The following is an 18276-nucleotide window of genomic DNA, read 5'->3' on the forward strand; positions in this document are numbered from 1 at the left end:
CCCTATTAATGCCCCCATTCACTTTTGTTTTGGCACTTACTCCTTCCAGGAGCATGAACTGTTGGGGCTGCTTGGTTTTCTTCCCTGGGAGGAATGTGCCTGGGACTCTGGGAAATATTGGAAGGAGGCTTCAAGCTTGCACAGTGTCTTCCTCCTCTTTTGTGATCTCCTGTTCCTTCAGGAAAAGTGAAAACTACACTGGGAGATCCTGTGTTCAAATAAATGTTGGAAAATATCAGTGTGTCCAGTTACTTCTCCCTGCAATGAACATAGTGGGTGAGCCTAAAGTCTACTCCGCACTTTCCCTGGGGACCATTCTAAAAGAAATAATGTCTGAATATGGCCTTAAGATTCAAATGGGCTATTTCTGTTATTTGTCATGATCCTAGTTATTTTTTTCCTTATACCACAAAAATACCTTGTTCTCTGGAATGCTTCTCTGTTTAAGATACTACAGAGATGAGGATTTCTAAGTCTAGTGAACCAAGAAAAGCCAGTTATAGGATGCCATTGCAGGTCATTTTTTAAAAAGATAATTACATTGATACCTGTTTAGTGGAGAATACATAAATATTTATGTCACTTGTTTGTTTATAAGGCAACATATACTCTGCTTCATCTGCTTCAAAGGGGCATGCAAAGCAGCTTACAGATAATATAATTAAAAACAAAAATCATGTTAAAATAATCAACCAAACAGAATTATCAAAATTAAAGCAAAACCATCACCCCCATTCCCCCAAACAGTAGCAAACATCAGAAACTAACTCTAGAAAAGACATGCTCAGACCAAGGCCATCTAAACTGTTGCTTGAACATGTAAAAAGCAGATTGCTGGCTTTCTGAATTCCACAGTCTAGATGCTGCTACTGAGAAAACCTAATCTCGAGCTCCCATACCTCATAGCACAGCAGTACAGAATCTGAATGACAGTCTCTTAAAATATATACATTAGTGTTTGTTCAAATAGATCTGTTTTCATTTAGTTCAATGACCTGGAAAATCTTAATCTGCTTAAACGTTCAGCCATCATTTCATTTAAGCACTGGAGGAGCAAAATACTGGTGAAATATAAGTATATAGCGTGATCAGATATACCATGCAGCCAGTTTCAAATCTCTATGTATGGTAGAAAGGGGGGGGGGGACAAGTTAATGTTGGTTGAAGAGATTAATTGAGGGCACTTGCGTTAGGTTCTTACTCAAATGATTTTATCTTAGGGAGACATTCTGGCTTCCAGAAGGATTTATTGCAGTGGAATGTGGCTAAATTTAATTTCACAATAAACAGCAATACCCATTTATAATGTTCAAGATTTTATTTTGCAGGGTTCCCATACATGGAAGTGCATAACTCCAGTTTATTTGCCAGTCCTTTCCCCTAAATTAGACAATGCAAGCTGCTTGTAGAGACTGCCAGACGTGAGCTGCTTACTGTACAAGTGAGTGCAATTGCCATTTGACTGCCATAGGTGAATCTATCTTGAGGGCTTCCTGTCTCTAACCTGTTGTCTTCAAATGATGCAAGACACAATCTCCTATTGGCTGGCCAGATCACAGCAAGAAGCTGAATAAACATTGACTTGCACGAAGGGACCCACCCCTAAAGACAGAAAGGGGTTGTATATGTAATTATTCTTGCTCCTCAGGTTGAAAGTCTGGATGTCTTGTAAAGGTAGCCTTTTCTACAGACAGGAAGTTATTATTTTTAAAACATTTACCATGCTTTTTAGGGCACACTCTCACAAAACAGCTTGCAATAAAAATTGTTTAAGAAATACAACAATGGAGAAAATAACATGAGATAAAAACAGGATCAGATAAAATGGGGGGAGCAGTAAAATCACTTAAAAATGTCAGAGTACAAAAATCTTTGGGGCAAGAGAGCAGGGCAAGCAGAGTTCTTGTGGCAGGGACTTCCACAGGTCTGGGGCTACTACTGAAAAGTTTCCATCTTTGATACCCACCAACAATAGTGGCAGGCCAGAGGGCAGGGTTCTGAAGGCTAGTAAGAAGATAGACAAAAATGTGTGTTGAGTGAATCATTCAATGCGACTGGGGGCCCCAGTCATAAGGATTGTGAAACAGGAATGCATAGCCTCAGGCCTCTGGGCCAATTTTCCCCCAGCTATTGATAGTTTGGTGGTTTCCTGTTTTTTGTGGGGGTTTTCCCAATCTAAAAGGTTAAAATACCACTCTCCCAAGACTTAGTTATTGGCAGTAAAAGCTTTAGCTAAAACATGCTGGCTTTTTGGCCCTTTCCCTTATTGTCCTTAGCCCTGCCCACCACTGGAATGTGGCCCCCAAGAGCTTCTCTGGAACTGTTGAAAGACGTTTAGCAATGTGAGAGAGCTGCTTTCGTTACAGCAGGGTCAGTGGAGTCATAACATTCCTCATGTGCTTAACCATGGTTGAACAAATCAGGAATGGGCGACAGGATCCTTCCACTCTGGAGCATGAATTTCTCCTGCTTGTTCTACCCTGATTAACTGCTGTGTATGTAGTGCTAACTGCTATTAGAGCTAACCAGAATTCACAGTTAACTCAGACCTACCAGGAAAGCAAGGGATTCATGCTCCATACGGTGATAGGGGGAGGTAGTGCATGATCAACCCAGGGGTGAGCAACTTGTGGCTCTCCAGATGTTACTGGACTACTATTCACATCAGCTGTCACCATTGGCTCTGCAGGCTAGGGCTGAGGGGAGTTACGGTCCAACAACATCTAAAGGATCAGAAGTTGCCCACCCCTGTCTTAACCTGTTCCCAATTGCCTCACCATGGTTAAGCAAATCTGGAATGCTATGTCCACCAACCTGAATGTGTTAACTTTTTCTTAGGCTTTCATGAAATTGGATCAGTTGTTTAAAACTTGAGTGAAATGCTTGATAAATGTTTTTAGTTAACTTTGTACTTTTTTAATAACTTTTCTTTTTATAGCAAGAAGGTTCTTTGACCATATAGATAAAAACAGAAGTAGAATTTGCCAAACCTGTTAGGCACAAAATGTGTCTTAACTTATTGTTAATATACAAGATTTTTCAAAAAGAAAGGATAATTTTTGAGGGAGTATTGCCAAAGAAAATCCCTTTTTGCTACCATAGTTATATACATAGCAGAACTGGGAAGAGCACAGAATGATCAAAGTAGAGAAATCAGACAGAGTGTCTTTAAATAAGCTTGGCACCTCTTTTTCTTTGACATGGCAGACACATCCTATGGTTCTGAAGAGAGATTAACTAGAACAGAATGGATTTCAGCTGTAATTGCAAAACTTTTAATACTTCCAAAGTATTGTGTATTTAGCTCGCTGTATGTACGTGATGTAGGCAGTACGATCCAAAGGTTGAATTATCTTGTTAGTCAGTTTTCTAGTGAACGATGTTTTAAAGTTCATCGCTAGAAAGTTAGTCACTGACTTTAAAAGCTGCTGCCAGAAAAGTATTCTGTTACAAAGCTGTGATAGTATTATGTTAAGAGAGAGAAGGCATGTTCCTTTCTGATATAATGAGTCAGTGTCCCCTTTGTTCATAGTAAATAATGGAATGAATAATTGTTAATAACATATCAGATATTTTAATCTTATTTTGGAATTAATTGTGGATATGATGACTTGATTTTTAATGATATGCATTGACCAGATATGACCTTTCAACTCTTGTGGTGTAATTTGAGTCCGTCCTGGATATAAAGGTTTGTATCCCATGATGCTGTTCCACCAGCAGCGGGGAACCGCTGGTGGAATGGATTTCCTCTTTCCCCTGCAGTCCCCTGTGCCCCCTAAACCTGCTCCAGAGAGTTGGGGGACCCTCCAGAGCAGATGCGGGGGGGGGAGAACAGGGAGGTCCTGTTGCACAAGGGCTGCATCTAATCCATAGCTGGCAACCAGCCTCTCATACAACAAACGCTATGTATAGACAATTCTTACTGTGAAACATGATGGTGGTGTCCTCACAAACCTTGTTGCAGAGGATATAGATGTCTTCCTGACAGGTTGTATCTCTCCTATATCCCCAGCACTCAAAATGAACATCTTGGATGTCCTCATTCCCTTTGCTAGATGATATTAAGCTGAACAGCCTTAAAAGATAATGATGTTTAGAGCTTCTCATACTTCTTTTTTTATCAAGATATGCAAAAATACAATTTGGGATAGAATTATATCTGTGAAATATTACAGATCAAAGGCAAGATATTTCACAATTTAGATTCTCTTTGTTGAAATGGGCTCTTCTTGTTGAGAGGTAGCAAAATATGCCTGACCAAACTGTCCATGTGGCACGTTCACTGCAAAATACTTATGTACATGTCTTTTTCCTCCAATCATGGGGGAAGTGATTGCTATACTGGACCATCAAATGAAAAAAAAATCAGCATCGATGGAGGCAATTCTTTAAAATTATTGCAATTATTATGGAATTTTGCTGTACAAGCCCAGCAAATAATATAATATCTGAATGGTTATGAGTGTGATTTTTATACTGCAGTCATCACTAAGTTTTTCTGTTTAGACATACTGGTTTTTTTAATATTTGGCAAAATGCCATAAATGTATTCTTAATCTAATCTAGGATATTACATTGGTTTTATTGGAGCAGAGAGTTTACCCAATAATTGCTGGCGGTGGAGAAAGTTCTGTAAACTTTATAATTGGCAGTGGTAGGTGCACTGCTTATTTTTTAAAAAGTAGGAGGAAAATATTAAGACAGACATAATTACAAGAGTTAGTGGGGGTGAGGCTTTAAAAGGTCACTGTACATACATGACTAATCTAAAGCATTAGAGAATGTTGCTTGACACACGAGAGCGTTTTATTTGCAAGAGTGACCTATACTGATATTTGTTGCTGTGGAAGAGAGATGGTGTAGCCATAGCTTTGTTAATAGTGCATTGTAAAGGCTTTCTGGGCTTGCCAGAACTTGTTGGTCTCTTCCACAAAGGAAAACAAAGATACCTCATTCTGAAAGCTTGATTTCAAGGCCATGACTCTTGTAATAGCAAGTCAGTTTTTGACAGACATGCTTCTAAGGACTGTGAGGCTACCTCTGTAATGTTAGCTCCTTCACTGCAGGAGTAATGAACAGTACAAGCTGTTGTTGGGAGTCTTTCAGTGTTTGAGAATGAGATGGAGATCAGTCCTGCTTCACAGCAGAGTTGTTAAAATTTCTTCCAGTGTGCACCCCCACAGAGGGGTGGTAGAACTGGTTGCTATAAAACTTAACCTCACTTATCCATTATAGAGCCTAGGAATGTGCATTGGATTTGAGCAAATCCCAAATGGAATCAGGCTGACTTGGACAGATTTGGGATTCATCCAAAGTGAAGCAACGGTCCTCAGAATCATGCCAAAGTGAATCTGAGTCTTCCTGAAGCTTTGGGAGTGATTTGGAGGGACATGGAGACACAGACACTGTGACTTGGTTCACATGTAGTAGCCAACAATGGGTTAAACAACCCATGATTAGTTGGGGCCGTGTGGGAGCAAGTGTACTGCCTCCTGATTGCTCTCCATTTCCACTTCGTTTCTAGATTACAAAACAAGTTCCTGGGTTGTGCTCTGTAATGTGCAAAACCAGACTCTGACTCGCTGAGGGAAACCATGTGCTTGCTCACACACAGCCCCAAGTAACCATGAGTTGTTTTATCATCCAGAAACAAAACAGAAAAACGGCAGTGGTCGGGAGGTGACCCTGGCGACCCATGGGTCGTTGTTACATCTGGACTGAGCCTGTATGTGGAAAAATTGGTATATTTTCCCCCAAGCTCACCATGTAAGGAAAATGCCAGGACGGGAAGAGAGGCAGGAAAAAAGAGGGGTGTAGTTTTGTGACTGACAGCTTTAGCTTCCTTTCTGGAAATAACCTTATGAGGGCTCTCTTTCTTCTTTTTTTAAGGAGGAATGTAGAGGAAAGTTATCAGATGCTGCTCCTTTCATTTAATTTATTTCATTTCTGTACCACCTAATAGCCAAAGCTGGGGGAGGTTCACAAGAACTAGAAAACATCATATAAAAAATTTTAACATGCAAAATTTAAAAACAGTTTAGAACAGCTAAAAACAATTATGATGAGATACCAGGACCTGTGTTTTTGCTGCATTTTGTGACTGTGTCTCTGTGACAGCAGAGGTAGCAGCCATGCTCAGAGCTTCCAGGAATGGCTTGAGAGGCAGCACTAACTAGGAGGTGCCCATCCCATGCCTGCCTGTTCAGTGGGCAGTAGGTGCTGACACCAATTTCCCAGGCAGGTATGTGGAGTTCAACTAAGACGCCACAACCTGAGTCACGTTCCCCTAGCACTTTCTGTCTTACTGCTAGCACAGGCTGGGCAGAAGCTTATGCATGGACCTTGCTACTAAAGCTAGTGCCTACCTCCAACTTATCATGGTGTGGGGGAAAATGCACAAGTTCCAGGCAGTCAGGGAGCATAGGGAGATGGGGAGAACTGATCTTGCCACCTCTACTGCCATTTCTCCCACTGGTTAATGTAAAGCCCAGTGATGAGCTACTTTCTCTGAAACAAAGAGCAAAAAGGACACTCCCTCTGCCTGGAAGAATATAGCGGGGAAGGGTGTCTGAGCTTTTCAATCAAGGAGAGTTTTCTGGTTGCACCAGGCACTATTCATTCTTGCGTGTGTGTGTGCGAGAGAGAGAGAGAGAGAACAAAGGACACAGCAAACTGCCAACAAAAGGGGTGGGATGGGAATCCCTTTTAAAAACATCCCAAACTTTAAAGGCTTCCCTTCCACTATATAGTGCGTACAAGCTCTACAGTGTATACTTTCTTATATTTTCTCAGTAAAGTATCCTCCATCTACCCTATCAAAGGTGAAGTCCTTAAAGTGACTCTGGTACTGTCAATTTAACAAAAAACAAACTAAATCCTAAATCTGTTTTTCATTCATCACAACTCCCTAATTCCTGGCCATAGCATTCTGAAATGTTACAGGTTACTTACATATGGGCACTTCTACAGTGTAGGTATATAAATTGCCCACAAAACCATGGTGGGAGGGGCAGAAGAGTGAATTGCAGTTTAGCCCCTGTCCCCAGTCAGCTGTAAAGGTGCCTAGCACAAACCCCACTGAACCTGCCCTTTGGAAATGTTGCAGGTTTCTTCCCTAGGGGCACTTCTATGATGTATGTCATTTTCACACAAATTACCAGAAAAAACACAGGAGGTAAGTGACAGGGATGGGCAAACAAATGATGTTCACGTTTGCCCAGATTCTCCTAACATCAGCTTGATGTTAATCTCTCCTTGATTTCTGTTTGATTTGCAATCTCCATTTGGTTTGTACAAATGGGGAAATTGCACGAATCAAACAGGAAAACGGCACAAAATGTTGCGTATTTTCCAGAGTTGCACAACTTTCCCCGACAGACTAAAGTGTGAAATTGCACGTTTTCAAAAATGCATCATTTCAAACTGTTTTGTTCATTAGGAATTGCGCACCTTTCGAGCATGAGCATTTTTTAGAATTTGTGAAGATTTTCAGTGAATACATTCTCCTGCTTGCATCTGTGTTCGGGGTCGCAAACGGGGCATGTTTGAGTGTTTTGTGGACACAAACAATATTCTCATACATCCCTAGTTAAGCAAATCATTTTTCAAACCCCCCAATGGTAAAGCCTGTCTTGCACAAAACCTCCTGTACCAGCCCAGCTGAAATTTGGCAGGCTTCATCCACTCAGATGGGGCTCCTAGGCCTGTGAATGTCATCCAGTTCTTCAGAAAACAAAAGTGTTGTAGCCTTTGTTTCCCAGTGATAGTCAACTGGGAGGCACAAAGCGTTCGGTTTCTGAAACCAGGTTCCAACCTGAGTTGAACTGGATGCCCCTAGAAGTGCTCCAAGCCAAATTGGGCTGCTTTTCAAATTGCTTGATGTGTACATCAAGTGGTTGATGTGTAACCCTAATAGAAACCTGTAGCAGAGTGGTCTTTGGGAAGATCTCTCAGTTCAGTTGTTGTGCCTTTTCTCCCAGAAATTGCATTGCTAACTGGATTTAGTTTTAGTTTTTAAACACATGCCAACTGAATGATAGCATGTAGATTTATAATGCCAGAAGTCTTGACACAGACTGCAATTGCAGCATAACGTTAATCTTTCTGCAAGAGAATAAGACGTCAAAAGGAATAAGGACTTGCCCACTGTGGATAAGATCTCATACTAATATAAAACATGGATTTGGTATCTGGGCAACATTAAAGAAATACACCTGGTTACCTGTCAAATATGATGCTCCCTCAACTCTTCTGAGCTTTAATGGGATTCTAGCAGTGGTATACTCAACATCTATCTAAGGACAAGGAACAATTGGATACTTGTAGCTCTTCTTTGTTTCTACTTCTTTTGGTTCTCTGAATTTACCTGGCCTTAGACTCTGAAGAAATCAAAATGATCCCTTACACAAAGTCGTATCTTGTGCTGGTGGGGGCAAGTTATTCCCATAACATACCAATCTGTCTGGGGACAGGGCCTATGTATTTACTCTGCTGTAAAACAAAAAATTTGCATCCAGGATCACACACATTCAATGCAAAGAAAAGCTGAATTCAGCTGCTTATACAAACTATACAAATGTGCATTTCTGCTTGAGTCTGTGTTTTTCTAGTCAGAGAGAAAGGCAAGGAGCTAGGATGGGTACTGAAGATTGCACATTATTCTCTGCTAACCTACCCCTTTGGCTTCTGAGATTTATCCAGCCATTGCTATGACCTTTGCAGTCATAAACACTAGAAATGTGCTTCTTTAAATCAAAACCGAGGCCCTCGGGCTGCTGAATAAGTGGACTGCACAATTCAGCAGAAGAGCCAAATAGGGCACTGAACAAATACCTTAAAAAAAAAAAAACTTGTGGGAGGTATATACTTTTTTTTCTTTATTCAGGCAGAAATTATAATCCATGTAATGTAAAAAATACAGAAGCTTATTTTTTCCTGCTTATATAAAAATATGGGGGGGGAGATGTTAAATTTACTGCCAACACTGGACAACATTTCGGAGCTTAATACATTGCAGCTCTGAAAGCTGGAATTGGTGGGCTCCACCAATTTTTTTAAAAGTCAGTTAAAGTCTTCTAACGAATTTTTAAAAGATGCCCCTGATTAATTGGAAAGCATATTTTTTAAAATTAGTTTTAAAACACTCACTTAAAAATAGCATATTTTATACGAATGTCTCCCCTTCTCTCAGACAGGAAGGAATGCTTCTTCTAAGATAATGGCATGCTGCAACTTTGGTGCCCATCTTCTAAAAACAGATAGATAGATAGATAGATAGATAGATAGATAGATAGATAGATAGATGTTTTTTTTTCAGAGCTAGTTATTTGTAGGCAGATTTAATGGATTAAAACTTATGATAATCAAATATTTTGTTATGAAAACCCTAACACATGCGGTAGTAGAGTGCATCTGATATTGCACATGGGAAGTTCTCTCTCACTGAATATCTACAGCCTACCCTTGCATATCTGGAGCCCTGGATGGTAGAGTACATTTAGAATTTCCATTAAACATCCAGTCAAATTCATATTCATTCTTGCCCACTTCAAGATCAAGTAGTTGTTAATATGGTTGAAATATATCTTAAATTTTCTAGCACTTTTGTGCTTTAATCTTATTAAAAAGGTAAAGGTGTCCCCAACCAGTCGTGTCTGACTCTAGGGGGTGGTGCTCATCTCCATTTCTAAGCCGAAGAGCCAGCGCTGTCCGAAGACGCTTCCGTGGTCATGTGGCTGGCATGACTGAACACCGAGGTGCACGGAACACTGTTACCTTTCCCGCCGAAGCAGTACCTATTTATCTACTTGCAATTTCTTGCTTTCGAACTGCTAGGTTGGCAGGAGCTGGGACCGAAGACGGGAGCTCACTCCATCACGCAACACTTGGGTCTTGAACTGCTGTCCTGCCGACCTTCCGGTCTGTAGTTCAGTGTCTTAACCACTAAGCCACCGCAGCCCCTGAATCTTATTAAAACCTTATGCCTACTATTGCTTCTTAGCACATATCTAGTTGTCCTTAGTACTAATCCTGACTAGACTGCCCAGAACACTGTAAAGCTCCACTGAATGGTGAATTATTAAACAGAAATCTATATTTAGGCTTGAATTCTCAAAGTGCAGGAGGTCATGTTGTCAGTCTGACTTCTCCCATAACAGACATTCCAAACAAGTATTCTTTGTAACATACACTAACAGAGCAATCCTGTGGCCACTAGACACCATCTAGACAGCCACAGGGTTTTTCACTTTCTGGGAACTGAATTGGAGCCAGCGCTCCAAGCTCAGTTCCCAGAAATCTAACTCTCCACCCCCTCCCCTGCCACCTCGTAGGAGGCGTGGTTCGTCCCTGGCTCCATGCTTCTAAGAACAGCACAGAGCAACCGAAAAGGGAGCATTCCTGGGGGCGGTGAGGGGGACAGAAATCGGCTGTCTTGCTGCAATTGCAAAGCAGCTGGAGTGCAGAGGAGAGGATCCCCTCCATGCTGTGCCTGCCCTGCATTGGATAATCACTCGCCTCCCTCAGAGTTCAGAGGCGGCCCACTATTCCCTTACAGTTGCTCCCTAAGATGCAATCCTATGTATGTTTAAACAGAAAAAGGTCCTACAACTCACAGCATTCCCCAACCAGCCATGCTGACTGGGGCATACTGGGAATTGTAGGACTTTTTCTGTCTAAACATGCATAGGATTGCTCCCTAATAAACTTAAGTAGCCAACATTAGTAGTCACACATTACAAAAGTCTGGCTTCTGCTTCTGTGGATAAACTTTCCCCATAAATGCCATATATACTCGTTCAAATACTGAACTGTTCTAAACACTTACTACCAAAACTCATTAAACAGAAAGTTCTTGCTAATGGATGAAAGAGCATACCACAATACAGTCAAGATTTCTTTTTAATTTTATTCCGAATTCTACAGCTTTTGTAGTAGTAAGTAATGTATTTGATGTTAAGGAGAACATGCAGATGTTTCATTAAGATTGTTCTCTTGGAGGTCAGTTTAATGGGTGGGGATATGTGTGCACATATGCAAGACTAGTTACTATGAGAAACTGTAGAGTATTGAACCCCTTCATGGATCACCACCTTGTTGTGGCGAAGGGGCTTGCGTAACTCAGTGAAGCCATAAGCTATGCTGTACAGGGCCACCCAGGACAGACAGGTCATGGCAGAGAGTTCTGACAAAATGTGGTCCATTGGAGAAGCAAATGGCAACCCACTCCAGTATTCTTGCCAAGAAAACCCCATGGAACGTATCACAAGGCTAAAAGATATGACGCCGGAAGATGAGCCCCTCAGGTCGGAAGGTGTCCAGTATACTACTGGGGAAGAGCAGGGGGTATATCCAAGTAGCTCCAGAAAGAGTGAAGCGGCTGGGCCAAAGCCGAAAGGACACTCAGCTGTGGATGTGTCTGGTGGTGAAAAGAAAATCCGATGCTGTAAAGAACAATATTGTTTAGGAACCTGGAATATACGATCAATGAATCAAGGTAAGCTGGAGGTGGTCAAGCATGAGATGGCAAGATTGAACATCGACATCTTGGGAATCAGCGAAGTAAAATGGACAAGCATGGGTGAATTTAATTCAGGTGACCATTATATCTACTACTGTGGGCAAGAATCCCTTAGAAGAAATGGAGTAACACTCATAGTCAACAAAAGGGTGGGAAAAGCAGTACTGGGGTGCAATCTTAAAAATGATAGAATGATCTCAGTACGAATCCAAAGCAAACCATTCAACATCACAGTAATTCAAGTCTATGCCCCAACCACTGATGTCGAAGAAGCTGATCGGTTCTATGAAGACCTACAACACCGTCTAGAACTAACACCAAAAAAAGATGTCCTTTTCATCATAGGGGATTGGAATGCTAAAGGAGGAAGTCAAGAAATCACTGGGATAACAGGCAGGCATGGCCTTGGTGTACAAAATGAAGCAGGACAAAGGCTAATAGAGTTTTGCCAAGAGAACACGCTGATCATAGCAAACACGCTTTTCCAACAGTACAAACATGGACATTACCAGATGGTCAATATCGAAATCAGATTGATTATGTCCTTTGCAGCCAAAGATGGAGAAGCTCTATACAGTCAGTAAAAACAAGACCTGGAGCTAACTGTGGCTCAGATCATGAGCTTCTTATTGCAAAATTTCGGCTTAAATTGAAGAACATAGGGAAAACCACTAAACCATTCAGATATGACCTAAATCATATCCCTTATGAATATACAGTGGAGGTGAGGAATAGATTTCAGGGATTAGACCTGATAGAGTGCCTGAGGAACTATGGACGGAGGTCCGTAACATTGTTCAGGAGGCAGCAATGAAATCCATCCCAAAGAAAAAGAAATGCAAGAAAGCCAAGTGGCTGTCTGATGAGGCTTTACAAGTAGCTGAGGAAAGAAGGGAAGCGAAAAGCAAGGGAGAAAGGGGAAGATATATCCAACTGAATGCAGAGTTCCAGAGAATCGCAAGGAGAGACAAGAAGGCCTTCTTAAATGAACAATGCAAAGACATCGAGGAAAACAACAGAATGGGAAAGGCTAGAGATCTTTTCAAGAAAATCGGAGATCTCAAGGGAACGTTTTGTGCAAAGACGGGCATGATAAAGGACCAGGAAGGCAGGGACCTAACAGAAGCAGATGAGATTAAGAAGAGGTGGCAAGAATACACAGAAGAACTATACAGGAAAGATCTGAATGTCCCTGATAGCCATGATAGTGCGGTCACTGAACTTGAGCCGGACATCCTCGAGAGTGAAGTCAAGTGGGCCTTAGGAAGCATTAGTAACAACAAAGCTAGCGGAGATGACAGTCTTCCAGCTGAGCTATTTAAAATCCTAAAAGATGATGCTGTTAAAGTGCTGCATTCAATATGCCAACAAATTTGGCACACTCAACAATGGCCACAAGACTGGAAAAGGTCAGTTTACATTCCAATTCCAAAGAAGGGCAACGCCAAAGAGTGTTCAAACTACCGCACAATTGCGCTCATTTCACATGCCAGCAAGGTGATGCTCAAAATCCTACAAGCTAGGCTTCAGCAGTATACAAACCAAGAACCACTGGAAGTACAAGCTGGGTTTCGAAGAGGCAGAGGAACTAGAGATCAAATCGCCAACGTTCGCTGGATCATGGAGAAAGCAAGAGAATTCCAGAAAAACGTCTCTTTCTGCTTCATTGACTACGCTAAAGCCTTTGATTGTGTGGATCACAACAAACTGTGGCAAATTCTTAAAGAGATGGGAGTACCAGACCACCTTACCTGTCTCCTGAGAAACCTGTATGAGGGTCAAGAAGCAACAGTAAGAACCAGACATGGAACAACCGAGTGGTTCAAAATTGGGAAAGGAGTACGACAAGGCTGCATATTGTCACCCTACTTATTTAACTTATATGCAGAGTACATCATGAGAAATGCCGGGTTCGATGAATCACAGGTCGGAATTAAGATTGCTGGGAGAATTATCAAGAACCTCCGATATGCAGACAATACCACCCTAATGGCAGAAAGCGAAGAGGATCTAAAGATCCTCTTGTTGAGGGTGAAAGTGGAGAGTGCAAAAGCTGGTTTGAAACTCAACATTCAAAAAACTAAGATCATGGCATCTGGCCCTATCCCTTCCTGGCATATAGAAGGGGAAGAAATGGAAGCAGTGACAGATTTTACTTTCTTGGGCTCCAAGATCACCGCAGACGGTGACTGTAGCCATAAAATTAAAAGACGCTTGCTCCTTGGGAGGAAAGCTATGGCAAACCTAGACAGCATAGTAAGAAGCAGAAACATCACCTTGCCGACAAAGGTCCGTCTAATCAAAGCTATGGTTTTCCCAGTAGTAATGTATGGCTGTGAGAGCTGGACTATAAGGAAGGCTGAGCGCCGAAGAATTGATGCTCTCGAACTGTGGTGCTGGAGAAGACTCTTACGAGTCCCCTGGACTGCAAGGAGGTCAAATCAGTCCATCCTAAAGGAAATCAGCCCTGAGTGCTCATTGGAAGGACAGATACTGAAGCTGAAGCTCAAATATTTTGGCCACCTAATGCGAAGAGAAAACTCTCTGGAAAAGACCCTGATGCTGGGAAAGACTGAGGGCAAAAGGAGAAGGGGACGGCAGAGGATGAGATGGCTAGATAGCATCACCGATGCAATGAATATGAACTTGAGCACGCTCCGGGAGAGAGCGCAGGACAGGAAGGCCTGGCGTGCTATGGTCCATGGGGTCACGAAGAGTCGGACACAACTGAACGACTGAACAACAACAACAGAGTATTGAAACTAGAGTTGTGCTTGCATTATTCTCCGACCTATTCGTAACAATCCAGTGAAACCCAGCTAAAACAACTATCTCCATTGTAGCTCTTAGTTCCCAGTTATAATAAAATGCCTCCCCTAAATTCATAAATTTCTGGGTTTAAAACAAAACAAAGTCTGTGGAGTATCAATTTGGACTATAATTGCAAAATACTTACAAAGGGCTCAGTGGGAGGTGCCTTGCACCTTCTGTGCTGCATTTAAGCTACATGGGTGATTTCTCCCATCTAGCGGAGGCTTTGGGGAGGGGGAGGTTAAGAGGCTGGAGTGTGTAGGAAAAGGCCTGGTCACCTTCCCTCCCCCACTCCCAGGAACATCCCCTTTCCCCTATCTCCACACTGGGTTTACTGAGCATGGAGAGGTAGCCGGCACAGTTCTCTCCACACTGGCGGCGGGGGGAGGAGCGTGGTTTCCCGGCTACAAGATTGGAGCCCTGTCTCTGACCTCGTATCCAGGAAACCAAAGAATCCTATGTCTCCCAGAATCTGTCTAGGAGGCATAGGATTTCTCTCTAAATTAGTTAGTCCAGTAGACCCACTGCATAGACAATGCCTAACCATAAACAAATTCCACCCAGAATTGTTCCACTTGCACTTTGTTCAGGACAGTATTCTATATTAGATATCCAAAGTCTAGGACCAATGAAGCAGGCCTGAAAAATCTATGACCTGGTTGTTTTTGCAGTCTATTTGTAACCCACAGCAGCAGGGCCAGCCCTCCCATGAGTTGAGTGAATCCCTTGTCTCAGATGGTGGAGGGGTTAATTGTGCACTTCCGGCACCAGGAGGTCTCTACCACCACCATCTTCCTCCAGCAAGGCAAACGTTCCAAAGAGCCCTGCCAGCTCTGCTCTCTTGCTGTGGCAAATTGATTTTGGAAGCAGATGTGTCTGGATGAGTACACTCCACGTATCTCCTCTTGTGGTACAAATTTCTTGAGTGTTTATCTGATTTGCATGGTTCTGACTTAAGTAACAAATAGCCCCCCTTTTTTTGTTCTTTGCCTGTGATAATTTTGCCACATAATAAACAGTTTCCTTTGAAACTGAACCATGGAACTTCCGAGTGAAGCATATGACGCTTCATCTTTTTTTTTTAAAACAATTTTATAAGTTTTTGTTGGTATACATACAATGGCGTGCTTTATGGACTTGAGGAACTTCCACAGGTCTCTCACGCAAATCATCACATTTTTCCTTGCTCATTTCAATGATGCTTCTCATGGCTTTTTCCTAAAAAAACAAACAAAAAAACCCGCGCAACTTTCATCATTTCCAAGAAGACTGTCACAAATAATAGAGTATAGCGTCATTGGTTGTGAAATTTACTGAAATGTTAAAGCAGAAATTATAGCTCCATTAGTGACAGTAGTTCATTATCAACATTTTGTCTCTTAAAACATGTATCACATATGGAAATAACAGGTAGAATTGATATAAATAAATGTGAAAAAATAGGTAGCATAAGGCTTTCCCCAGGAAGAAAGCTCTAGATTTTTTTTTATTTTTGGCCTTTGCATAGGTAGACATCCCCCCAAAAAGAAATGATGTCTTGGGTGGACTTTGTTTACGGTTAACTTCTACATCTACTGGACTAAATTTCAAATCTACTAGTAATAGCTCTGTTTTATGTGAGGTAGTCTTCAGAGTTATATTACTGTTTTGCATAAGTCTTTGTGATGCTGATGAATGGTGTCTATTTTTTGACCAAAGAAATGGAGACCTGTAATCTTAATTTATCATTGTTTGAAAATATATCTGGCTGTGCTGATTATAATCCTGATTTTGAGAGGACCTATATCTATCTACTAATGCTATTAAGTTTTATAAAGTAAACAAAAACCTAAAATTGTTAATCCAGGAAAATGTAATGAAGTGTAATAGTCTGAAAAGTAACTTGAATTTCACATTCCTTCTCTTCTTGCTGTCTTCTGCTTCCTTTTGTACCATTATTCCTTCTAGTCTGTGAAGACTGCTGCTATTAAAAACAGTAGCAAAAAAATACATTTGAAAGGTGCCTGTAGGAATAATTCCATAAGCATGAATCGAAGTATCCAGACCAGAGCCACAAACCTTTGCCACATTAAAAAAATCAATTATTCATTTTAAAATTTATCCTATTAATGTTTTAAATTAACATAAGTGTCTTCAATTAGTAGAGGAGAGCTGTGTCTATGTGTGTGCACGTATATTAGGCAGGATCCAATTGCGCCCATGCACGGGTGGCCAGGCCCACCGGTCCTGGTGCACGCATGGCCAGCCCCCTTGCGTGTGCAGTCAGGCCTACTGATCCTGGTGTGTGCACATCCCCTACCACTGGCAGGGACGATGTCGTGCTTCTTGGGGAAAGCCCCGAAACGAGCAGAAGTGCTTGTTTCTGGAAGGGGTAACCTGCCCCTTCTAGAAACAAGGGTTTCTGTTCATTTGGAGGCTTGTCCTTGGAAGCACTATATCATGGCTGCCAGCAGTAGGGGCCATGCGCATACCAGGACCAGTAGGCTTGATCGCCCACGCAAGGGCACAGTTGGATCCTGCCCTATGTCTTCATGTCGAAGTTAGTATTTCACGAATCTGAAACATGAAATATCTTCCACCTTTGGGTGTGATTATACAGATCTATTTTTTGTATTCACTTGACGTATATCAGCATCTCTTTTAACAGGGATGCCTCTTTTGGAAACTCAACGTATAATCTATCTATTTTGGACTGCCTACAAGGAATAAAAAAGGTAATGTCACAGAGTGCGTATGAAACAAAAATCTATATCCTTAAGCACATGCAAGCAAAGAAGCTCCCAGGGCTGGGACTTGAAAATAGGTCCTTCACCAAAGCTGTTGAACTGTTGATGAACACACTGCTCAGTCTTAACAGGTTTTTCTGGTGACATGCAGTGATGCCCTTGCTTGATAGAACAGTGAGGCTGCTTCACCAGCTAGGTCTAGTAGTATACTTGGTCCTTATGATTCCATTGTGAAGTAACGCATGGCATTCACGTATATGGGTGCGTGTAACATTATATTACATTCTGAGAGCAGGTGTAAAGCTCACTGCTTCCTTCCTACACCCACTATGCACAAAGTCAGTTTCTGGGTTGTGAGGGGCATCAGAAATGTTATCTTTCCTTCTCTCTTAGAACTGTGTTCTGGGTTGTGGGAAGCCAATGGTTCATCAAGAGGGTGAATTTGGAGTGGGGGAGAATAGGCTAAAGCAGTGGGAGAGACAACAAATTTTACAGGCCTTTAAATGATACATATAAAACTGAAAGCTGAAGCTTGGAAAAATGTTTATGAAAGCTCTTATGACAGCATCCTTCTTACAAAATACACCCAATTTTTGTCTGTATATTAATAGTTTAAAGTGGTCTAAAGATTGAAAATGACAGATGCCCATTCAAATCATAGAATCATAGAATAGTAGGGTTGGAAGGGGCCTACAAGGCCATCGAGTCCAACCCCCTGCTCAATGCAGGAATCCAAGTCAGAGCATCCCTGACAGATGGCTGTCCAGCCTCGTCTTGAATGCCTCCAATGTGGGAGAGCCCACCACCTCCCTAGGTCATTGGTTCCATTGTCGTATTGCTCTAACAGGACATTTTTCCTGATGTTCAGCCGGAATCTGGCTTCCTGTAACTTGAGCCCATTATTCCGTGTCCTGCATCTGGGATGATCAAGAAGAGATCCTGGACTTCCTTTCTGACAACCTTTCAAGTACTTGAAGAGCACTATCATATCTCCCTTCAGTCTTCTCTTCTCAAGGCTAAAGATGCCCAGTTCTTTCAGACTCTCTTCATAGGGCTTTGTTTCCAGTCGCCTGATCGTCTTTATTGCCCTCCTCTGAACCCTCTCCAGCTTGTCTGCATCCTTCTTAAAGTGTGGTGCGCAGAACTGGACACAGTACTCCAGATGAGGCCTAACCAGTGCTGAGTACAGGGGAACTAGTACTTCCCTGGATTTGGAAG

General features: G+C 41.9%; 1 protein-coding gene across 3 annotated transcripts in view; it reads left to right on the top strand.

Annotated features, from left to right (window-relative positions):
* CDC14A (cell division cycle 14A) overlaps window positions 1–18276 on the top strand; it is an 83482-nt gene that overhangs the window by 33956 nt on the left and 31250 nt on the right. For all 3 annotated transcript variants that reach the window (XM_084851747.1, XM_084851748.1, XM_084851746.1), the window contains exon 6: window positions 16980–17046. In XM_084851747.1, the coding sequence (XP_084707873.1) occupies window positions 16980–17046 (67 nt within the window). The remainder of the gene's footprint in view (window positions 1–16979; window positions 17047–18276) is intronic.

This window comes from Heloderma suspectum, chromosome 4 (assembly GCF_057233095.1).
Source record: "Heloderma suspectum isolate Gila_16-S chromosome 4, 16-S_ref, whole genome shotgun sequence".
NCBI lineage: Eukaryota > Metazoa > Chordata > Lepidosauria > Squamata > Helodermatidae > Heloderma > Heloderma suspectum.